This window comes from Saccopteryx leptura, chromosome 6 (assembly GCF_036850995.1).
Source record: "Saccopteryx leptura isolate mSacLep1 chromosome 6, mSacLep1_pri_phased_curated, whole genome shotgun sequence".
NCBI classification, from domain to species: domain Eukaryota; kingdom Metazoa; phylum Chordata; class Mammalia; order Chiroptera; family Emballonuridae; genus Saccopteryx; species Saccopteryx leptura.
Window position 1 is genome coordinate 25,698,300 of NC_089508.1, and position 25,172 is coordinate 25,723,471.

At 43.5% G+C, this 25,172-nt stretch overlaps 1 protein-coding gene across 11 annotated transcripts in view; it reads right to left on the reverse strand.

The window, feature by feature from the left end:
- Positions 1 to 25,172, reverse strand: part of TTLL5 (tubulin tyrosine ligase like 5) — a 313,529-nt gene that overhangs the window by 84,709 nt on the left and 203,648 nt on the right. For all 11 annotated transcript variants that reach the window (XM_066341426.1, XM_066341431.1, XM_066341430.1 and 8 more), the window contains one exon: positions 17,460 to 17,655. In XM_066341426.1, coding sequence (XP_066197523.1) covers positions 17,460 to 17,655 — 196 coding nt within the window. The remainder of the gene's footprint in view (positions 1 to 17,459; positions 17,656 to 25,172) is intronic.

The window sequence follows — 25,172 nt, forward strand, 5'->3', positions numbered from 1 at the left end:
TATCACTTCGCACTTTCTTTCTAATAACCTTACCTTGATTTTGTTTGGGTAATGTGTGTCCAGCTAAAAAATTGTATTTCCCAGTTTCTCCTGTACCTAGAAATAACAGTTCTGAAATAGAAAGTTTCCAGGTGTAGTTTTGGGGAAAGCTCTTTAAGGGGGGTAGACAGGGCTGGTATACAAACTTTGCCCTTCACTGTTGTTCTTCTTCCCCAGAACTCGATCCCTAGCCAGGGGTGGACAGGCATCAGGGGAAAGTTACTTGCTAAAGATACAGACAGAAGGAACATGGGCTCCTGACAGCACCATGGAATCCAGGTGAGATTATCTCTAGATTTTTTATTATATGAAAGAACAAAATACATCTCTAACTTATTGAAGCCACTGGGAGAGGATGGGGGAGAGGGTTCTGTTACACTGCGGCCAAGTGGAATCTTAAGTGAGCTGAGAAAAAATTCTCAATCTACTAGAGTCAAGCTTGTTTAAGTCTCAATACAACCTATATGTACTGCATCTTAAAAAGGCAGATACTCTTTCCAAGTACAAAGCTTCTAGCTTCTGACTTGTTTAGTGAGGATAACGGAATGATTACAATCCTATACCATACCAAATTCCAGAAAGTCAGCAATGTGGACAAGTCCCCAGGTGTTTCATCAAAGCCAAGGCTAAGTGGGATGAGATTAAAGCAATCAAATATGATAAGAAACCTGGCAAATACCCAGGCAATGTGAAAAGCAAACATATATTAGACTTGGGCAGAAGTCAGCCCCCCCCCCCCCAGGTCCCCATAGCCTCTATTAACCCCAATCCTTAAACTCTACCAACGCCAGAGCATGTGAACTGTTTTGCCTTGATAGTCATTCATAAATGGACAGAAAAATTATATAAAGTTTTCGCTGTATAATTTCTAAGAAATGCGAGGTTTGAACATACAATATTAGCACTCTGTACTTGTGGGTTAAGAGCCCAGGGATGAGGGCCGCACTGTCATCAGTCAATGTCCTGGGAATGGGAGAGTTGTGTAAGCACTGGCCCCCGCTCAAGACCTGGTCATCATATACAAGACTTTTGCTTCTTTATTGGGTGTGGGAAACAGCCATGCTTCAGCAGGGAGACTCAGAGCAAACCACAGTTTGAGGGTTGGCTTCGCCCCAGGCAAAAGACTGGAAAGGCCCTCCCTCTCCCACAACAGAAGGGTACTCGTGGGTGGGAAGGAGGAATTTCTGATAGACAGAACACAGACTGCAGCTTGGAAGGTTACGGGGAAGCAAGATCTGGGCTCTCTTACTAGAAAGATAATACTGTGCAGAGATTAAATTCTGGGAGGTTTTTTTTTTTTCTTAAATTCCTTCCAGAAAAATACTCCTTTTATTCTTTACTTAGGCTTCTTGGTGATGGAGCAGCAGAGCTAGATGGGTCTTTGCAGTAAAATAACTTTCTAAATTCACTCTTTGAAAATTAAGGGGGATAGAGTAAAGCCAATGTTAATCTCTACTTGAATGAGTTAATGTCTCTTTGCGTTCCCTCATATCCCCTTTTAAATGTTTATTTTATTGACTTTACAGAGAGGAAAGGAGAGAGCCGGAGAGAGACAAGAACATCTGTTCCTGTCTGTGCCCTGACCGGGAATTGAACCAGCAGCCTCAGTGCTTTGGGATGATGCTCTAACCAACTGAGCTATCCGGCCAGGGCTCTTTGTGCCCCCTTTACTCTGAGTTCAGGAAAGCAGACATTTCTGGGCATTATTCTCCTCACATGCGATTTTATCCTAACTTGGATGCAGTTCCAACTGCACAGAAACAAAGCCACTTCTATCATGTTCTCTCTGCAACTCAAATCCTGGGCTGGTGTCTCTTCCTAAGCATGTAAGACACGAATACTTTCCTACTACAGCCGGGCCCAGAGCCGCTCAAAGAACACATTATGTCCTTCATGCAACCATATGATGCTGTTAAAAAGCTCAGGGCCGAGGTGAGGGTGAGGGTAGCTGTTTCTATTTGGCAAAAGCAAGCTTCCAAAAGGCCTTTGTCTCACACTGTATGGAGTTCTTGGCTGTCTTCCACTCACAATGTTTGTCAGCTGGGACAAGACTGAAGGCTGAGCAAGAGAAACAGCCCAACTCTGGTACTGCACCAAGGCCCTGGGCAGTGCTACATCCCCGACAGGGACGGGCAGAAACCCCGAAAATGCTACCGTTCACACAGAGAAAGACTAGTGCCATAAACATCAGAGATAAGACTTTGAGTCGCCACAGACACTGGAAGTCCTCTGGCACAGACTTGCACATCTAAAATCAACTAAGAGGCTCCTTCTCCGTCAGCAACTAGGGAAGAAGGCTCTTTCCTAGTTCAGATGATCTACTCTAATGGATGTGAATACAGGTTCTCTCTTGGACAGAACAACTTAGGAGAAACGATTAACCAGCCAAAGGAAACCCCTGTGATTCAGACAGTCCCTAAATCAGCTATACTTGCTAATATCTGAGCAGCAATGCAGACCATTAAAAACACATATTCAAATATACTCACAAGCCTCAGACTCCTTTATCTAACCAGACACCAACAGTAGTCTCTGAGTTATTTTTTCAATAGTGCTGAGACACTTGAACTGTCTTAGACTGGGTATATTGTCAAATCTACCAATTTTTCCTTCACACTTTGTAAATTTATTATTAACCTCAGGGAGGCCTTTTGTACACCAAGACCATTAAAATTTCACCCACCAGTAATCAATAAATGTAAATAAAAATGAGATTTAATTTTTTTTTTTTTGTATTTTTTCTGAAGCTGGAAACGGGGAGGCAGTCAGACAGACTCCCGCATGCGCCCGACCGGGATCCACCCGGCACGCCCACCAGGGGGCGATGCTCTGCCCATCTAGGGTGTTGCTCTGTTGTGACCAGAGACACTCTAGCGCCTGAGGCAGAGGCCATGGAGCCATCCTCAGCGCCCGGGCCATCTTTGCTCCAATGTAGCCTTGGCTGTGGTAGGGGAAGAGAGAGACAGAGAGGAAGGAGAGGGGGAGGGGGGGGGAAGCAGATGGGCGCTTCTCCTGTATGCCCTGGCTGGGAATCGAACCCGGGACTTCTGCATGCCAGGCTGACGCTCTACCACTGAGCCAACTGGCCCGGGCCAGATTTAATTTTTTTTAACCTATCAGATTCATTCATTCATTTCCTCAACAAATATCGTCAAAGATTCATTATGTCAGTGGTCTCCAACCCCCCGGCCGCGGACCGGTACTGGTCCGTGGGCCATTTGGTACCGGTCTGCAGAGAAAGAATAAATAACTTACATTATTTCCGTTTTATTTATATTTAAGTCTGAACGATGTTTTATTTTTAAAAAATGACCAGATTCCCTCTGTTACATCCGTCTAAGATTCACTCATGACGCCTGTTTCGGTCACGTGATACATTTATCCGTCCCACCCTAAAGGCCGGTCCGTGAAAATATTTTCTGACATTAAACCGGTCCGTGGCCCAAAAAAGATTGGGGACCACTGCATTATATGGCAAGTATTGTCATAAGAACTGGGGATCCAGGAATAAAGAAAGCAGAAAAAAAGTCCTGCCTTGTAACATTTACATTCAATTGGGTCTAGATGAGCTATAAACAAGATTAAGTAAACAAGAATAAGTAAACAACATAAGATATTAGAGCAGTGATTTTTAACTGGTGTGCTGCAAGAATTTTTAAAACATGCAGTACCTATTTAGTCAGGGGCACTGACCCCTTTTCCCTTAGTCTGTCAAATAAAAAAATGACAACAGCCAACACAATAGCCATCTGGTGTGAACTAATAAAAATTATACTTATTTTATTTCATTTTTGTCAGACTGGCAAAAAATGTGATATATTTTTGGTGTGCCGCAGAATTTTAGTAACTGGTTAATGTGTACCATGAGGTGGAAAAGGTTCGAAAGTCACTCGACCAGAGAAATGCTATGAAGGCAAAGAGGACAGGGTATGCTGGAAGATGAGACAGGAGGCACTCTAAACAGCATCTCCAGGGAGGGTCTGCCTCATGTGTCATAGAACTGTGTTGAGAACAGTGTTGTGAAAAAAAATCATGTTCTCTGTATCTTTTCACATATGCTGGATCATTTCCATAAAATCATTTCCTTGAAGAGGAATAGCTAGATCAGAAGGTGGCAGCTTCGTTTATTTTAAATCCTTTTTTATATCTATTCTCAAATCGCCTCCTGTCATGGTTACATTTTCATCAGTATGTTCAAGAATAATTTCCTCATCTTTCCTTGGTTACTAAGGAAATAGTATGTGTGCCATGAAAAGGTGGCTCATAATTTGATGCTAACACTGTTTCCTTTTTTTTATGTTTATAAGGCATCTATGCCTTTGGACAAACATGCTACAATCAACACAGACATTCTCTCAATCAGTTTATCATATTCCTTACTCTTTCTATTCTTCTCACATCTCTCTCTAGCAATTGTGAACAAATTAAATTGTATATTTTTTATTGTCTAAATGAGCAAATAGCAGTAAAAAGATAGCTAAGAAATACTTTATGAGCCTTGAACTTCTAAAACATCTTTTTAAATATAATTTTCACTAATTTTTGCTTCTGGCACAGAAGGTTTAACTAAAACTCCCAAGTTGAATTATAACGACATGTATATTTAAGGTCATAAGTAATATATAGTAGAAGAGGTATTTTCACACATGCTTATTGAAGATTTATTCACAATAGCTAAGATGTAGAAGCCATCTAAATGCCCATTGACAGATGAATGGGTAAAGAAAATGTATATACCTACAATAGAAGATTATTCAGTCTTAAAAAAAGAAATCCCATTATATGTAACAAGATGGATCAAGCTTCAGGACATTATATTAAATGAAATAGGCCAATCAAAAAAGACAAATTTTAATGATTCCAATATATAAAGAATATAAAGTAGTCAAACTCCTAACAACACAAAGTAGAATGGTGGTAGCCAGAGCTTAGGGGAGGAGGATATGGGAAGTTATTCAATAAGTATAGAGTTTCAGTCATGCAAGATGAATAAATTACAGTGACCTGTTGTACAAGACTGCATATAGTTCACAATACTGTACTGTACACACTTAAAAATTAAGAGGGTAAATTTTTAAAAAGATTTTTATTTATTGATTTTAAAGAGAAAAAAGAGAGAGAGAAAGTAGTGGTGAAGCATTAACTAATAGTTGCTTCTCTTATGTGCCTTGACCAGGCGAGCCCAGGGGTTTGAACTAGCGACCTCAGCATTCCAGATAGATACTCTACCCACTGTGCCATCACAGGCCAGGCAAGAGAGTAAATAAATCTATGCTATGTATTTTTACCACAATAAAATAAAAAGTGATATATAACACTAAGACCAATAAACTTTTACTGAGCTTTTTTTTTTTTTTTTTTTTTTTACCATGGGCCAGCATTGCTCTAAGCACTTTACACATTACCATTTAATCCTCCCAAGCATTTGAGGTGGGTCCTATCATCATCTCCAGGCAGAGTAAGAAACCAAGGTACAAAAGGGTCTATAACTCGCCCACGATCACACAGCTACTCAGTAGTAAGCTGGGATCTACCCTGTGGAGGAGTCTCATTTCAGAACCCACTCTATGACACTGCCTTCCTTATTCATGCTATGCTGACTCCCTTTTAAAGTAAACTCATTGAAATAAAATCTCCCTTCCAAAGAAAGTCTAAAGCAAACCTGGCGGGATGTCTGGTTTTCACCAGATACATTTATAAGACAGATTACACATTCTTTACTTCAAGAAGAAAAGGTTGAAAAATATTGTAAGCAAATGATCATTACTTATTTTAAAAGTTAAATATGTATGCATGTTTATAAAAATAACTTCAAAAAATCAGCAATGACCCCAGGCTAAGAGTTCAATTAGTGAAAAAAAGATAATTTATAGCCTCATTTTCAATGACTTCTTCAGATAAATCCATTATTTGCTAGCAGATCTAGGGAATTACTGATATACATACATCAGGGCACTTGTTTCCTAAAACGTCTGTGTCTCACATCTCCTGAACGGTTAAAGGAAACAGACAAGGCAATCTCTAAGTCCCCTTACACCTTTAAATTCAGGCTTTACAGATCATCTAGCTCGTCTCCGTCTTCAAATGTACAGTTTGCTCTCTTTGGCTCAGAATCCCATGCGGCTGACCTACTGTGCATCTTGCACAGACCTTGCTGTCACATGTTCATCAGGCTTTTGCCTGTGGCTGCGTCCATCTGCGGTGGATGGGGTTCCTCATGTATAAGTACGAGGTCTTCCCTCATCTCACAAAGCTACTGCTGTGAGCCTCTCACGTGCCCACAGACAAACAGAAACAAAGCCCAGGCAATAGTGCGGGGGAGGAAACAAAACTTGTCACCAGGCAGCTGTAGCAAAACTACATTTTATTTTTTATTTATCTTTATTTTTTTTTACAGTGACAGAGAGAGAGTCAGAGAGTGGGATAGATAGAGACAGACAGGAACGGAGAGAGATGAGAAACATCAATAATTAGTTTTTTTCGTTGTGACACCTTAGTTGTTCATCGATTGCTTTCTCATATGTGCCTTGACCGGGGGCTACACAGACTGAGTACCCCTTGCTCAAGGCAGCGACCCTGGGCTCAAGCTGGTGAGCTTTGCTCAAACCAGATGAACTCATACTCAGCCGGCGACCTCAGTGTTTTGAACCTGGGTCTTCCGCGTCCCAGTACTATGCTTTGTCCACTGCGCCACCACCTGTCAGGTGCAAAACTACATTTTAAGAACATTCAACAAACAAGATCGATTTCAAGCAGCTGACAGGTGATTTTGATTCTTTATGCTGACCCTTTCTTTTATATATTTGTGTATACGGGTGTAAAGCAGAAGCAGTGGCAGAAGCGATAAAATTGGAACGCCTATGTGATGGATGACAAATGTATAAAACAAGCAGCGAATGAAGTGTCACTTCTATCAAGGAGAGGGTGGTAGAGTGAAAAAGGGCTTGGGAAGCCCTCTGACCTGGTTTGAATATCATCTCTGCAATTAGCTAGCTGTGCAACCTTGCCTAAGTTACTTCGATGTTGTGAGCGTGTTTCCTCATCAGTGGAGTGGAGATGATTCTACCCCTAGCACTCAGGAGGCACTCACTGTACGCCCATTTCCTAGCCCTCACCTTCCTTCAAGAGTCCAGAGGGATGCTTCAGTTCAGGAAACAACCTGCTGGAAGCCAGGGACTTCTATTACTATTAGTAATGAATCAGCATCACACACTGATGTCTATATTGTAGTAACACATCAAGAATTACATTTACAAAGTACTGAAAAAGCAAGCATAATGTTAATCATGCAAAGGTTTCATCTGTGGTATTCACATTCGTCGGCACCTGCCACATTTCCCGGAAGTCTTCTCAAAAACGCCTATCGTAGAAATGAAATTAAAATAGTATGACCAGTAAAAATAAAAGAGTTGAAAGGCCAAACAGTACAATATACAGACAATGCATTATAGAACTGTACACTTGAAACCTACATAATTAACCAATGCCACCCAAATAAATTTAATAAATTTTTTAAAAAATCTAAAGCGGAATTAAAGAGACAACTCCTGTTATTTATTTATTTATTTATTTATTTGTATTTTTGTATTTTTCTGAAGCTGGAAACGGGGAGAGACAGTTAGACAGACTCCCGCATGCGCCCGACAGGGATCCACCCGGCACACCCACCAGGGGGCAACGCTCTGCCCACCAGGGGGCGATGCTCTGCCCCTCCGGGGCGTCGCTCTATCACGACCAGAGCCACTCTAGCGCCTGGGGCAGAGGCCAAGGAGCCATCCCCAGCGCCCGGGCCATCTTTGCTCCAATGGAGCCTCGCTGTGGGAGGGGAAGAGAGAGACAGAGAGGAAGGAGAGGGGGAGGGGTGGAGAAGCAGATGGGCACTTCTCCTGTATGCCCTGGCCGGGAATCGAACCCGGGACTTCTGCACGCCAGGCCGACGCTCTATCACTGAGCCAACCGGCCAGGGCCTAACTCCTGTTATTAATAACAATCCACATAAGTGCTCTGAATCTGCAAACTTCTAGAACATTGTTTCAATTGTACGACCCAGTAGTCCTTGACCCCATTACTGAATGATACAAGCAGAAGAGAAGGCAAAATATAGACATTTCTAAGAGTTTTGAGCCCAGGAAAACCTTCTTAAGACATTTAGGAATCTGTGGTAATTGTGATAATGTCCCGGCCTAAGTTTATAGATGTTTAAGTAAACAATTTCCTTTGCAACAGTACAGATATATAGGAGACCAGTTAAGGTAACCCAGTATAACGTTTCTTTTCTTTTTTTTTAGATTTTTAAAATTCATTTTGAGAAAGAGAGAAGAGAGAGAGAAAACGGCGGGAGGACGAGGAAGCATTAACTCCCATATGTGCCTCGACCAAGCAAGACCAGGCAAGTCCGGGGTTTCGAACCGGTGACTTCGGCATACCAGGTTGATGCTTTATCCACTGAGCTACCGCAGGTCAGGCAGTATAACTTTTCAAATACAGTTTTAGGATGTGAGGATGATCTGGCTGCAACATCTGTCACCCATTGATTGCCAGGGTTGATTCAGTTGATCTGGCTGGCTAGGTGGGTGTCCCCTTCCTCCCTCACTGTTCCATGTGTGTCCCTCTCAAACCTGTGCACTCAGTCAAAGAGGATGACCTTTTCTGATAGAGGAGAGGACCATTGTTCGGTCAAGGGTATACAAGTAGCTGTGCTCTCCTGCTAGAAGCTCCAAACAAGCTCTCAAATACAGTTTTATAGGTGTCAATAAGTACTTGCTGAATGTATCAACCGCAGCTTAAATTTTATGTACTAATTCATATTGCTATTATGTATTGAATGCCTTAGTATATTGTCAGGGAAGTAGAACAGAGCATGACCTTCAAGAGCCGGGACGCTGGAGACTGACACCCCTTCAAGAGCCGGGACGCTGGAGACTGACACCCCTTCAAGAGCCGGGACGCTGGAGACTGACACCCTTTCAAGAGCCGGGATGCTGGAGACTGACACCCCTTCAAGAGCCGGGACGCTGGAGACTGACAGCCCTTCAAGAGCCGGGACGCTGGAGACTGACACCCCTTCAAGAGCCGGGACGCTGGAGACTGACACCCCTTCAAGAGCCGGGATGCTGGAGACTGACACCCCTTCAAGAGCCGGGACGCTGGAGACTGACACCCCTTCAAGAGCCGGGACGCTGGAGACTGACAGCCCTTCAAGAGCCGGGATGCTGGAGACTGACAGCCCCTTCAAGAGCCGGGATGCTGGAGACTGACAGCCCTTCAAGAGCCAGGATGCTGGAGACTGACACCCCTTCAAGAGCCGGGACGCTGGAGACTGACACCCCTTCAAGAGCCGGGACGCTGGAGACTGACACCCTTTCAAGAGCCGGGATGCTGGAGACTGACAGCCCTTCAAGAGCTGGGATGCTGGAGACTGACAGCCCCTTCAAGAGCCGGGATGCTGGAGACTGACAGCCCTTCAAGAGCCGGGATGCTGGAGACTGACAGCCCTTCAAGAGCCGGGATACTGGAGACTGACAGCCCCTTCAAGAGCCGGGATGCTGGAGACTGACAGCCCTTCAAGAGCCGGGACGCTGGAGACTGACACCCCTTCAAGAGCCGGGACGCTGGAGACTGACACCCTTTCAAGAGCCGGGACGCTGGAGACTGACAGCCCTTCAAGAGCTGGGATGCTGGAGACTGACAGCCCTTCAAGAGCTGGGATGCTGGAGACTGACACACTTGGGTTCAAACCCCAGCTCTTCCATCAATACTTCTGTGACCCTGATAAAGTTAAAATTTTTTTATACATATTTTTTAAAATATTTTATTTATTGATTTTTAGAGAGAGGGAGGAGAGAGAGAAGGGGGAGGAGCAGGAAGCATCAACTCCCATATGTGCCTTGACCAGGCAAGCCTAGGGGTTCGAACCGGCAACCTCAGTGTTCCAGGTCGACGCTTTATCTCACTGCACCACCACAGATCAGAAAAGTTAAATTAACGATGCTCTGTTTTTTCCTCTATAAAATGGGGCTAATAAGAGGGCACTTGTGAGGACTCAATGCAATAACACAAATAAAACTCTGGTTCAGTGCTTTGCACACAGTCAAGTCCTGAAGATGACAGTCCTCATGATAACTCACAGGTATATACTATCATCTCCAAATTAGAGATACACACACCAAGGTTCAAAGAAGTTTGAATGCCTGTCCCAGGTCATGGGCTAAACAGGGCTGAGATTTAAACTGAGGATTATCTGACTCCAAAGCTTATCCAGTGTGACTATTTTAAACAACTGAATGTAGTTTTACATGTATTATTTCACATATTTTCAATGTGTTTGTATGAAGTAAGAAGAGAAGAGTTTGATTTGGCAAAATCTACTGAATCAAATGGTTCTAGGAAAATTCATCATCATCATTATCATCATCATTACCTAGAAACTACACATTTTATGAGTTTCTGACAAGGGTCAGAAGGAAAAACAAAATAGAACAAAAAACCCAAACCAAACACAACCAAAAAAACAAAGCAGCAGAGGGTTATGACACTTGAGTCAACCTGCTCCAGAAATTCAAGCACACAGGCCTAAGCGCCTTCCCTTGCACACCCCGGCCAACCCTCCCGTCAAGTCCTCTGTTAGAAAAGCGCAGAAAGACCCGCCTGCACAGTGAGCCTGTTTGTTCGCTGTGTGTGCCATGCCGAGGAGCTAGCGGGTTATTGCTGGCCACCTGGAAAAGCCCGGTGCCTGCTGAATTTCCCGTTCTTCCCCTCCCCCACAACACAAACACACAGCAGCTGAAGGCCTGGAGAAACAGTATCATTCCACCAGGGGGGCAGAATTTTTCTAGACACATGCAATGAACTTTTAGGAGCAAAATAACAAGACTTGGCTGGGTTTATATGGGAATCCTTTCCATACCTGTGAGGTTGTGCGTGTACACACACATACACACACACCCCATTAGCAAAAGGCTCATTACATATGGCACTCAAGATACTACGAGCACACTGAAAGACCCCTAGAGGTGAACACTGAGCTCCCCCACCCCACTCGTTAGAAGAACACTGGAGTCTCTGTTGGCCCTCGGTGAACCAGGGTTAGCCTGCTGAAGCTGGCCACGGTGGGCAGGGGAGGTAAGGAGCAGATGCAATGAAAGGATGAGAGGAAGTTAGGATGCAGTTTTCTTGCCCTGAGTTACCTTAACCGTGTTGAAAAGTAAGTCTACAAAAAATCGAAGACTTTGGGAACCCGTGAGAGATTAAAATCCCCCTCCCCAACTTTGTTGTTAAAAGAAATTTCAGCATTCTGATATGGCCATCGAAATGTCCTTAATTTTTCTGCTTTTTGGGCTTTATTTCAGCCTAGATGAGGCAGAGAAGAGTGGGAGGGAAGGAGAGGGAGGTTGGGAGCAGAAGTTTAACAAAGGATCACTTTAACAGAAACTACTGAGTAATCGCTCTGTCCCAAGCCAAGAATAACATCAGCTCAATGGCGGCAATTAGAATCAGGTCAGTCGGGCCTCACAGCCGTGAAGCCCTCCTCATAGACCCCAGCGTGGAGGGCTACTCATGCTGATGTCACCAGCAGTCACTGTTGCCCATGAGAGTCCCACAACTCAGCTGACAGGAAAGTTTTTAACCTTCTCCTTCAGGGGCAGGAAGCCAGTCTGAGAAGGAAGCAGGAAGCAGTGAGGGAGACTAGAGAGGAGACGCACAGGGACACATCAACACGTAACACAGTCATCTGACCGTCCCTGGACTATCGAGATTCTGCAATTTCCCCTACCATTCCGAAACCCATTTTAAATGAGTTAATAATATGTAAAGCACCTGGAATAATGCTTGGACCACAGTAAGTGCTTATTAAATGCCAGCTATTATTATTAAAACAAAGAGCATCTGCCCCATTACTGATCTCTTGTCCACTATGAAACTTGAATCCTGGGAGGGAGCAGCGATTGCTGAGCACGGTGTACCCTGACAAGAAGAACAAGCAAGAGGCTTTCAAGTTTGGAAAAGTTATGTATCCGGAGACTGTAGTAGAGGGACTGAGAAAGACAGAAACAAAGTTCCTATAAAAATGATTGCTGTAATTTTATAAGGGCAACATTAAGGTTAACACATCCAGTCTCCCTTCCCAAGGACGGAAAACAAATAACAAAGAGGAGATATTTCTAATCTCTTTCCCTCAATGGTTCTCAAAGCCTTAGTATCACCTGGGACCTGAGAAACAGTAAATAAGTGCGCCCCATCACAAATGTGCTGAATCATAAATGGGGCTGGGGAAGCAATTAGTATTTTTAACAGGCTCTCCAAGGGGGGTTGTTGCTCAAAACAGGGGATCTCAGAAAAGGCTTGCAGGCCCAAACCATCCTGCTGCCTGTTTTTGTAAATAAAGTTTTACTGAAAAACAGCCACATTCATTCATTTACATATTGTCTATGACTGTTTTCATTCTACTATAGCTGAGTTGAGAGGTTGCCACAGAGGCCCTATCTATAACCTGCAAGGTCAGAAATATGTGCTAGATAGGCATGTATAGAATAAGTTTGCTGACCTCTGACTTAGAACAATGTCTTTTTTTAAAAACTGCTTGGCTTTACCCATCAGTGTGTAAAAGCTCATATTTCAGTTTTGTCTTTTGTTTGTCATGTTATCAGATGGACGGGATCCTGCCTATTTCTTTGTACCTCTGTCCCTGGAGACCTTTGCCAATGGCTCTGCGTGACTTTCCTCTCCCATGACCACATTACAGGACCAGTTTAATTTAGAAGAGGTAGATTCAGAACATGAAAATTTCTAGATTTATGAGTGAAGTGCTAGACAGAGATGAAGAGCAAAGCTTACTCTGCATGAATGGTTAGAGATGCCCATTTCCAAACTAATATACTGAATCAGAGAGTGCCTTCTTGAAATTAATACCTGCAATAAGCTGGCTACCTACGTGCAGAAAAAGGATGGAGAACTTCCCCTGCAAGTAATGAAAGAAAGGCTGCAAGAACTTTCCCAAAACATTTTTAGGAGATCACTAGGAAAGGCAGCATCCATGTACACAATATACAGTAATATGACATATAATATGATATGTACTATATGATATGTCACAGTGTAATAAAATATCATTTTTAAAATATAAAGTCACCTTCAATGTCCTGTTGCACAAACAGGTCTATTTTGTGGATGAATGCTAGATAAATCAGATTTCAATTCTACCCACTGCTCTTAGTTATATCAATGGCTATCTACACTTAAATAAAATGAATCCAAAGCATAAGAAGTTCATCAGACAACCTATCTCTATTTTAAAGGTTAATCCAAGAACAGAAATACAGGACATACTGAGAATACAAACCACGCTTCAATCAATGATTTAGTTGTGATTATAATGGTGAGGTCTAGCACAGTCATAGGTAAGCAAGCTAACAATAGAGGCTTAAAATCTAGTAGGGTTTTTTTGTTCCTTTTGTGAAGTGATTTTTGTTTCCTGAAATAAAGTGCCCTAAGTTACTAACTATGATTTTTTAAAAGTTATTTATTTTATTGATCTGGGGGGAGAGAAACATCAATTTGTTGTTCCACTTATTTATGCATTTATTGGCTGATTCTTGTATGTGCTCTGACCAGATTGAAACCTCAACCTTGGCCTATCGGGCAGCACTCTAACCAACTGAGCGACCCAGCCAGGGCCTAAATATCCTTAATGTTAGAAAATCTAATAGCTTATTTGCTATGTCAATAGTTACAAACTCTTCAAGCTAATACAGCTCTCTCCCACAGTCCCAGAACTTTACCATTCCTCATTTTTTACCTAAATAAAACTGTGGATTAGAACAGGGGGAAGAAATAAAATTATGTTATAAACATACATAAAATTATGATGAATGATTTTCTGTTCCCTCTCCAGGAGGCACGAGATAACTCCCTTCTTGGGAGTTCTGACTCTTCTCTAAGACAGACATTCTGACAGATTGTAGAAAACATTTTCCATATACTCCATAGTTCAGTGAAACAAAACCAGTATAATCCTCAGTGAAAAAACCACAAGAATAATAGCTCTCCGAATTTTCAAAGGAATGTGAGATGCTGGAAGCTACTCAAAAGAATTAGAGGAACTTATACGAAGCAGTTTCTAAAAGTGAACATCAGCAAAACTGTGTCTCCGTCTTCAAAATTTCAATGCCCTGAAAGCACCTCTTTTTTTTTTTTTAATCACCCACCATTTCAAAGTATGGAAGCGTTAAAAATTATAAGGGACTAACTGTCTAGATACGTTAGAGTTAGATGAAACTCACATGAGAAATAAGGCGACATATGATACCTCCACTGTGTAGTATCCGATTTAAGTTGGCATTCTCAAGTACTTTGAATGATGTTGAAGTTTAGAAGTTTAAAGTGTCTTTAAAAATTTACATAGACTAAAAAAAATCAAAGATATCCATTTATATTTGCAAGTGTGAACATGCAAACTGGCTGAAATGCCTCAACTATCCTAGACTTTCTAAAAAAGGAAATTTCTACCTGACAAAAGGCAGTGTGGCGATCAAAATGAGATGTTGCATCCAGTATTTTCCAGATAAGAAGTCTGGATATTTCTCCAATAAAAACGACCTCACGTTTGGCTTTAACAACTTCACAAACGGCTGCACTAGAATTTCTCAATTACAATGAGTTAATGTAATACATAGAGTACATTAAAAAATACATAGAGTACCCTATCACCGATAAAGATGATCAAGTGATGAATGATACTGAAATAAAGCATGTCTGAACCTGGACAATGTTGAAGAGGTATGTAAAGATAGCGCAATGATAATTGTTTCATTTAGAAGAAAAATCTTTGGTAAGTGCTGCCTTCGTGTTAGAGTAAATATTAATTTTTCAGAAACTAATTGCACACAATATTTTTATAAGAAAGAGCAAACGACAAGAGATTAAGCTGATAAAAGATACTTGTTCAGATAAACAAATATCAGGGAAGCTCACAGAATCAATACTGATTCAGCCCAACAGAACATGTAACCAATTCTCATAATAATCCTGAACCATAAAGGAAATTTTAGCTCTTTATGACCTGTCTTTTCTGTGAAGTCCCCCTTTGCCGGTACCTGGGGCCACACTGACACAGTGTGATACACTCAGACAGCTCCCTCCCATCTGGACTCTTTGTGGTACCTGGGGCCACACTGACACAGTGTGATACACTCAGACAGCTCCCTCCCACCTGGACCCTTTGTGGTACCTGGGGCCACACTGACACAGTGTGATACACTCAGACAGCTCCCTCCCACCTGGACTCTTTGTGGTACCTGGGGCCACACTGACACAGTGTGATACACTCAGACAGCTCCCTCCCACCTGGACCCTTTGTGGTACCTGGGGCCACACTGACACAGTGTGATACACTCAGACAGCTCCCTCCCATCTGGACTCTTTGTGGTACCTGGGGCCACACTGACACAGTGTGATACACTCAGACAGCTCCCTCCCACCTGGACCCTTTGTGGTACCTGGGGCCACACTGACACAGTGTGATACACTCAGACAGCTCCCTCCCACCTGGACCCTTTGCCGGTACCTGGGGCCACACTGACACAGTGTGATACACTCAGCTCCCTCCCACCTGGACTCTTTGTGGTACCTGGGGCCACACTGACACAGTGTGATACACTCAGACAGCTCCCTCCCACCTGGACCCTTTGCCGGTACCTGGGGCCACACTGACACAGTGTGATACACTCAGACAGCTCCCTCCAACCTGGACCCTTTGCCGGTACCTGGGACCACACTGACACAGTGTGATACACTCAGCTCCCTCCCACCTGGACCCTTTGCCGGTACCTGGGACCACACTGACACAGTGTGATACATCCAGACAGCTCCCTCCCACCTGGACCCTTTGTGGTACCTGGGACCACACTGACACAGTGTGATACACTCAGACAGCTCCCTCCCACCTGGACCCTTTGTGGTACCTGGGACCACACTGACACAGTGTGATACACTCAGACAGCTCCCTCCCACCTGGACCCTTTGCCGGTACCTGGGGCCACACTGACACAGTGTGATACACTCAGACAGCTCCCTCCCACCTGGACCCTTTGCCGGTACCTGGGGCCACACTGACACAGTGTGATACACTCAGACAGCTCCCTCCCACCTGGACTCTTTGCCGGTACCTGGGACCACACTGACACAGTGTGTTACACTCAGACAACTCCCTCCCACCTGGACCCTTTGCCGGTACCTGGGGCCACACTGACACAGTGTGATACACCCAGACAGCTCCCTCCCACCTGGACCCTTTGTGGTACCTGGGGCCACACTGACACAGTGTGATACACTCAGACAGCTCCCTCCCACCTGGACCCTTTGTGGTACCTGGGGCCACACTGACACAGTGTGATACACTCAGGCAGCTCCCTCCCACCTGGACTCTTTGCCGGTACCTGGGACCACACTGACACAGTGTGATACACTCAGACAGCTCCCTCCTACCTGGACCCTTTTTGGTGCCTGGGACCACACTGACACAGTGTGATACACTCAGACAGCTCCCTCCCACCTGGACCCTTTGTGGTACCTGGGGCCACACTGACACAGTGTGTTACACTCAGACAGCTCCCTCCCACCTGGACCCTTTGTGGTACCTGGGGCCACACTGACACAGTGTGATACACTCAGACAGCTCCCTCCCACCTGGACTCTTTGTGGTACCTGGGGCCACACTGACACAGTGTGATACACTCAGACAGCTCCCTCCCACCTGGACCCTTTGTGGTACCTGGGACCACACTGACACAGTATGTTACACTCAGCTCCCTCCCACCTGGACTCTAAAAGGTTTCTGTCACTTCACAGACTGAGGATGGCGGCAGTATTTCACTACATTCCTGAGTTTACTGTTATATTTTTGTATTCGTTGTTTTGAGTACAAACTATCAAACCAGAAGACTAACAAATTAACTTAGGACCATTTTCTACAAGAACTGGATGGAAAGCGACTGATTCCTTGACAATCTCCATAGGTCATGAAGATTAACACGCGTGCTCATGTAAAGCAAGATGATGAAGGCAAGGGTGGAGCACATTACTTACAATGCGAGCTTTTAGGTGTCTGGGAATTAGACCATCGGGAAGTCACTAAATTAAGATCGTATAACAGAAAGGGTAAATATTGCAATAGAGACTTTTGTGGACAAACATTCAAATGAAAGACTGTCAAAACTGGTTCAGCATCACTTTCCAGCAAAGCCAATGATACGGCCTCAGAACATTTCTCCCCTAAGAGTAGATTCCCCAAGCACCATCCAAGCCATGGTGATGGTGGTGTTGGTAAACTGTATTCCTACATTTTCCCATAGATGATATTATTATTATTATTTTACCAACAGAAGGAAGATATTAGCACTTGGAAAAGTCTTATCTTGAATTACCTGGTGCCGGGCTCGACTCTGGTCCAGAAGTTGCCGGGACTGCAGTTTTTGCTGTTCAAGTTGCTGCAGCGCAAAGTGGAGTTGGTAGCTGCCGGCCGTGGGGTGGTACTTCTGCTGGGGGATCACCCCTGTAGCCTTGCTGTAGGCGTTGTTCTCCACCTCTCCCTCCCAAGCAAAGCCACCTGACTGGAAGCTCCTAAAGGGAAAAGAGAGCAGATTCCTTAGAGTTGTTGTGTGAACAAACTAGAGAGAGAAATGTCTCAGGTGTTTTTCCTTCATAGATAAAACGAAACAGTCTGAATTAGAAATGTTTGTGTGATACGTTATCTGACTCGCCCACTGAACTGTGGTTCCATGATCACAGAGACAAAGTGTGCTCTGCTCTCCGCTCCATTCATAGTGCTTAGAAAGCCTGGCACATGGCCAATGCTCAATAAATGGCTGGTGAATGTTAAATAATTAAAATAGCAATTTCCCTTCCCGGTGAGTACCACACGGACCTCCAAGAGGGACCCAGAGAGCTTCAAAGGCAGGAAAGTGGGCTATGTGAAGGTAGAAATAGAACCACATCGTCTTCACTAACAGCAACTTTAAAGTATAGGGGCGAGCTATAAAGAAGTCTTAGTTTTTAAAATCACCAAATTGTGAATTATCTAAGTATTTTAAAGAAGTATTTACATATATTTGAGCTTGCAGTCTCATCATGGGATGAAATAACTTGTGCAAGAGGATATTTTGTCATCACTCTAAACTCACCTCACCGGTCTTCAGCCAGGCTGACAGCCAGCTGCGCACATCTTCCAGGAGGAAGATGAATGGCGCGTGCCTTTTGGGCTGGCTAGTATCTGTGCTATGCTATTTGTTAAATACCATGTTCCGTGCTCAATGGGAGACCTTGCTCAAGGTCTAACATTTTAGATTCTCGTGCCTTGTCTGTGACCGCCTGAGTCAAAGTCTTCACAACTACAGGTTCCTGCACATCCCCTTTCAGTCCATTTCATCCAGGTAGAAAAGTCCCCATTTATACCACAGAACACCCATTAGGATAACTATTATTAAAAACAAAACAGAACAAATGGAAAATTAAAAATGCCTGCAAGCATGTGGAGAAAGTAGAACTCTCGTGCATAGGTGACTGCTCAAGAAGCTAAAAACAAAACATCATACGACCCAGCATCTCCACCCCTGGCTTTATATATCCAGAAGAACTGAAAGCAGGGACTCAGAGAGTTGTACACCAATGTTCACAGCAGCATCATTCACGATAGCCAAATGGTAAAAAACACTCAACTGTCTATCAACAGATAAATGAATAAACTAAATGTAATATATACATACAATGGAATATTACTCAGCCTTAAAAGGAACTGAACTTCTGACATGCTACAACATGGGTGAACTCTGAAGACATGCTAAGTGAAATAAGTCGGTGACAAAAGGACACATATTGTATAGTTACTGGATGGGAACTGGGCTCAGAGTGGGTTTGTTTCAGGCTCACCGGTAGGTAGTGTGTGGGTTCTTGAGTTCATGCAGAAAAGATTTTATGACACCAATCCAGGTAATTTTGAGAGTACATTTTTAGCCCTGGCCGGCTGGCTCAGCGGTAGAACATTGGCCAGGCGTGCAGAAGTCCCCGGTTCAACTCCCAGTCAGGGCACACAGGACTAGCAACCATCTGCTAATCCACCCGTCTCCTACCATCTCTCTTTCTCTTCCCTTCCTGCAGCCATGGCTTGAATGGGTCAAGCAAAGTTGGCCCCAGGTGCGGGGGATGGCTCCGTGGCCTCACCTCTGATGCTAAAATAGCTCGGTTGCCGAGCAACAGAGCAGTGCCCCCAGTTGGGCAGAGCATCAGTCCTAGACGAAGGTGGCCTGGTGGATCCCAGTCAGGGCGCCTGTGGGAGTCTGCCTCTCTGCCTCTCACTTAAAAAAGAAAAAGAGTCATTATTTGCAGATGACATGATATTATAAATAGAGAACCCTAAAGTTTCCACCAAAAAATTACTAGAACTGATAAATGAATTCACTAAAATAGCAGGATACAAAATAAATACCCAGAAGAAATCAGCTGTATTTAAATAAAAAAAAAAAATTTTTATTTATTTATTTATTTTTACAGTGACAGAGGGAGAGTTAGAGAGAGGGATAGATAAGGACAGACAAACAGGAATGGAGAGAAGCATCAATAATCATTTTTTTGGGTTTTTTGTTTGTTTGTTTGTTTTTGTATTTTTCTGAAGTTAAAAACGAGGAGGCAGTCAGACAGACTCCCGCATGCGCCTGACCGGGATCCACTCGGCATGCCCACCAGGGGGCGATGCTCTGCCCATCTGGGGTGTTGCTCTGTTGCAACCAGAGCCATTCTAGCACCTGAGGCAGAGGCCACAGAGCCATCCTCAGCACCCGGGCCAACTTTGCTCCAATGAAGCCTTGGCTGCGGGAGGGGAAGAGAGAGACAGAGAGGAAGGAGAGGGGGAGGGGTGGAGAAGCAGATGGGCGCTCCTCTTGTGTTCCCTGGCCGGGAATCAAACCCAGGATTCCTGCACGCCAGGCCGACGCTCTACCACTGAGCCAACCGGCCAGGACCAATCATCAGTTTTTCGTTGCAACACCTTAGTTGTTCATTGATTGCTTTCTCATATGTGCCCTGCCCGCGGGCCTTCAGCAGACCGAGTAACCCCCTGCCTGAGCCAGTGACCTTGGGCTCAAGCTGGTGAGCTTTGCTCAAACCAGATGAGCCCGAGCCCAGGCTGGCGACCTCGGGGTCTCGAACCTGGGCCCTCTGCATCCCAGTCTGATGCTCTATCCACTGCACCACCACCTGGTCAGGCGCAAAAATTTATTGATTGATTTTAGAGAGAAAGGAAGGGAGAGAGAGAGAAGGACAGAAACACCGATCTATTTCTGTATGTGCCCTGACCAGGGATGGAACTGGCAACTTTTACATATCAGGTTGATCCTCTAACCAACCAAGCTATCTTGCCAGGGCAAAATGAGTTGCATTTTTATATACCAATAATGAACTATCAAAAAGGGACATTCAAAAAAACATCCCATTCACAACTGCATCAAAAAATACCTAGGAATAAATTTAACTAAGGATGTGTAAGACTTGTACTCGAAAAATTATATGACACTGAAGAAAGAAACTGAAGAAGATACAAATAAATAGAAGCATATAGTGTTCATGGATAGGAAGAGTTAACATCATTAAAATGTCCACACTACCCAAAGCAATCTACAGATTCAACACAATTCCCATCAAGATACCAATAGCATATTTCACAGAACAGAATCAAATGTTCCAAAAATTTATATAGAATCACAATAGACCCTGAATAGCAACAAAAATCTTAAGAACAAAGTTGGTGGAATCATGCTACCTGACATCAAACTATAAAATAAGGCCATAGTAACCAAAACAACATAGCACTGGCATAAAAAAAGACAAGCCCTGGCCGGTTGGCTCAGTGGTAGAGCATCGGCCTGGCGTGCAGGAGTCCCGGGTTCAATTCCCAGCCAGGGCACACAGGAGAAGCGCCCATCTGCTTCTCCACCCCTCCCCCTCTCCTTCCTCTCTGTCTCTCTCTCTTCCCCTCCTGCAGCCAAGGTTCCACTGGAGCAAAGTTTGCAGGGGCGCTGAGGATGGCTCTGTGGCCTCTGCCTCAGGCGCTAGAATGGCTCTGATTGTGGCAGAGCGACGCCCCAAGATGGGCAGAGCATCGCCCCCTGGTGGGCATGCCGGGTGGATCCCGGTTGGGCGCATGCGGGAGTCTGTCTGACTGCCTCCCCATTTCCAACTTCGGAAAAATACAAAAAAAAAAAAAAAAAAAAAAAAGGCCTGACCTGTGGTGGCGCAGTGGATAAAGCGTTGACCTGGAAATGCTGAGGTCGCCGGTTTGAAACCCTGGGCTTGCCTGGTCAAGGCACATATGGGAGTTGATGCTTCCAGCTCCTCCCCCCTTCTCTCTCTCTGTCTCTCCACTCTCTCTCTCTCTCCCTCTCCTCTCTAAAATGAATAAATAAATAAAAATTTAAAAAAAAAAAAAAAAAAAAAAAAAACAAGCTATACTTTAAAAAAAAAAAAAAAAAAAAAAAAAAAAAAAAGAAAGACACACAGATCAATGAAATAGACTAGAGAGCCCAGAAATAAATCCACACCTTTATGGTCAATTAATATTTGATAAAGGAGGCAAAAATGTACAATGAGGACCATCTATTCAATAAATGGTATTGGGAAAATTGGATATGTACAAAAAAATAAAACTACACCACCTTCTTACATCATACACTAGAATAAACTCAAAATGGGATTAAAGATTTAAATGTAAGAGTCAAAACCATAAAAATCCTAGAAGAAAACAGGCAGTAAAATCTCAAACATTTCTCATAGCAATATATTTTTCTGATCTATTATTCTGGGCAAGGGAAAAGAAAAAATAATCAAATGTGACTATATTAAAAGAAAATGTTTTCCACAGCAAAGAAAACCATCAACAAAATGAAAAGACAATGCATCGAATGGAAGAACATATTCGCCAATGACACATCTGATAAGGGGCTAATTTATGAAGAACTTATAAAACTTAACAGCAAAACAACAAAATCATCCAATTAAAAAATGAGCAGAGGACCTGAATAGACACTTCTACAAAGAGGACATACAGATGGTCAATAGACATTTGAAAAGATGCTCAAGGTTACTAATCATCAGAGAAATGCAAATGAAAACCACAATGAGATATCACCTTGCACCTGGCAAAATGGCGCCCATCAATAAATCAACAAACAAGTGTTGGCGAAGATATGGAGGAAAAGGAACTCTTGTGCACTGTTGGTGGGACCGCAGACTAGTGCAGCCACTGTGGAAAGCAGTGTGGAGTTATCTCAAAAAATTAAAAATGAAACTGCCTTATGACCCAGTGATTCCACTTCTGGGAATATATCCGAAGAAACCCAAAATATTAATTTGAAAAAATATATGCACCCCTATGTTCACTGCAGCATTACTTATAATAGCCAAGATTTGAAAGCAGCCCAAGTGCCCATTGGTAGATGAGAAGGTAAAAAAGCTGTCCTACCGTTTACACAATGGAATACCACCTGGCCATAATAAAATCTTACCTTTCGCGACAGGTATGGACCTGTAGAATATTATACCAAGTGAAATAAGCCAGTCAGAGAAAGACAGACACCATATGATTTCACTTATATATGGAACCTAATAAGCAAAATAAACTAATGAACAAAACAGAAACAGACTCATAGATACAAGAACAGACTGCCAGCTGCCAGAGGGAAGGGGGTGGGGGGTGTACTGGAAAAGGTGAAGGGGTTAAGTAAAGAAAAAAGTAACTTGTAAGGTAGACGAATATGGTGAGGACCAGAGGGAAAGGTGGGGGCGGGAGGCAGAGGAGGGCAAAGGGGGGGCAAACGGTGACGGAAGGAGACCTGACGTGGGTGCTGACACAGTGCAATGCACAGGGGATGTGTGACAGAACTGTGCACCTGAAACCTGTATAACTTTATTAACCAATGTCACCCCAATAAATTCAATAAAAATTAGAAAAAAGAATGGTACATTTTATGTTATGTGTATTTTACCACAATTTTTTAAAAAACGGTCCTCATATATTTTAGAACAGCCTCATTTGGCAGTCCTTCCACCTCCTTAATAGTTTTAATTATTCACCCAGCCTTTTTTTAACTATTCTGTATTTGTTTTCTTTTTAAGGTACAGTGGCCAGAAAATTGTACAGAAGAAACATTAAAAATCTCATTGTGAACGACCTTATCCCAAACCCTGGTTAACGGAGCTTCCAGAAATGAAACAGGGCCTAATTTAAGAGAAATACGCATAGCACCTGAAATCATCCTGTTACTCTTTCCTCTGTAAATATCCTTTGGTATTAATGGTCATTTCAATGGCAGAGATTCAGCAACACTGGGGTGAGGTTAAGCAGACCTTTCTGGGTCGCAGCCTGCAGGCTTCCCAGTAATTTACAGCCTGGATCCTGCTGATCCCGACAGAGACCTGCGGAAGGGATGTCTGCGAGTCCAGAGTCCATGCTCCTTTCTTGACCACCCTCAGATCTTGGTCGTTTCAGGTCTCTGGTTTGGTCTCCCTGTCTTTCTCAAAGAGATTTCCAAACAGCTAGTTAAGAAAAAGTCTGTGCAATGTATCCTGAAGTCCATGGATGAAAGGGTTTCCACTCACATAATCTCACTGCTCACGTGTCACACGCTTTGATCACCTCCTCCCACCGTTTGGCTCCCCCAGTTCAGGTGCACGATTACACACTTCCAGCTAATCTTGGAGAACTAAAAATCTCAAAGCTTATTTAATAATTTTTTTGAGCATGACATTTAATCTTCAGGGATCCCTCTTGAAGTACCTCAATGTGCAAACCATTAAACAGTTAAAAAGACATGATCTTTTCCAAGAAGCTTCCGGAGGTATGAAGAAATGTGGCCACCAGTGACCGAAAACAAACATGTTCTTAAACACATGAATAAAATGTTAACATGATTCACAAAGTGAAGTGCTGAGTGAGCATCAAACAGGAGCAACAGGGTTAGGAGAAGAGCGGCCAGAGACACCTGTGAAGTCCTTCCTCAGCGAGGGAAGTGGTGAGCTGACCGCAGGAGAGCTCGCAAGCTCTGAGAGGAAGGACGGGCAGAGGAGGAAGGAATCCAGCTATAAATGAAGAGAAGGTTCTAGGCAGAGTGGACCCATGCAATGAACAAATGAACGTGAGGGAAGAGACAGATGAAACACCAGGAACTGCCTGCCTGAATAACTTTGAGATTTCCATACCAATTAGGGTTGGTATTTAACTCCAGAATAAAACTATTATTTATTATAACTAGATCAAAGGTCAGAATTCAACAATTGTTCCTCTACTTCCACTCCTGGCTTGCAAGTTTCTAGCCATGAATAGCAATCTAGATTCAGGAATTAGATGTTAAAAGATTTATGCAATCATGTAGCTTATATCAGAATTCATCTCACTGGCCAGCTACATTGGTTTTATTTCTAAAAACTGCTTTAATAACAAGCATTCCTGAGAGACAGTTACTTTAATGTCTTCTCATTATATACCAGACGGCAGAGTCTATAAGTAGGCGCCCTGACGTGGGGATGAACAGGGACCGATTCTCAGGTGTGTGTATGCAAAGCAGAAGTTCATGGATGCAGGGGTAGGACAGTCAGCAAGAGAAAAACCAAACACGGGACTTTGGGGAGGAGGAGGTTTACTCTTCCAATTGCACACATATTGAACCCACTGTAAAATGGTCAACTTTTATAGTGAAAGCTGTTTTTAATCTCATCAGTAACATAAGCCCAGTCTCCAAAAAACAAAAGGAAGTTTCTCAAGCAAGTAGAGGCACTTAGCAGAGAGGCAGGAATTTTTATAGTGTGACACTGGGCAGGGCAGCGCTGCTCAGCTGTGTAAGGCAATGCGTGAAGTGCCAGGAGAAACTTGCTTGCTTTGAATCACAGTGGGCGTTACTTGACCGCGGTATCTCACAATTAAAGGACAAGTCTCGGGGTGTGCAATATGCCAGTGCTATAGTGACCGACGCAGAGGAGGCAGGTGACTCTCACTTCGGCTTTGCCTGAGACTAGATAACTACACATTCCTTTCTATAGCATCTAATAGTTTCCTTTCCTGTCCAAAATTCCACCTTTTCTGGAACCTCAGCTCC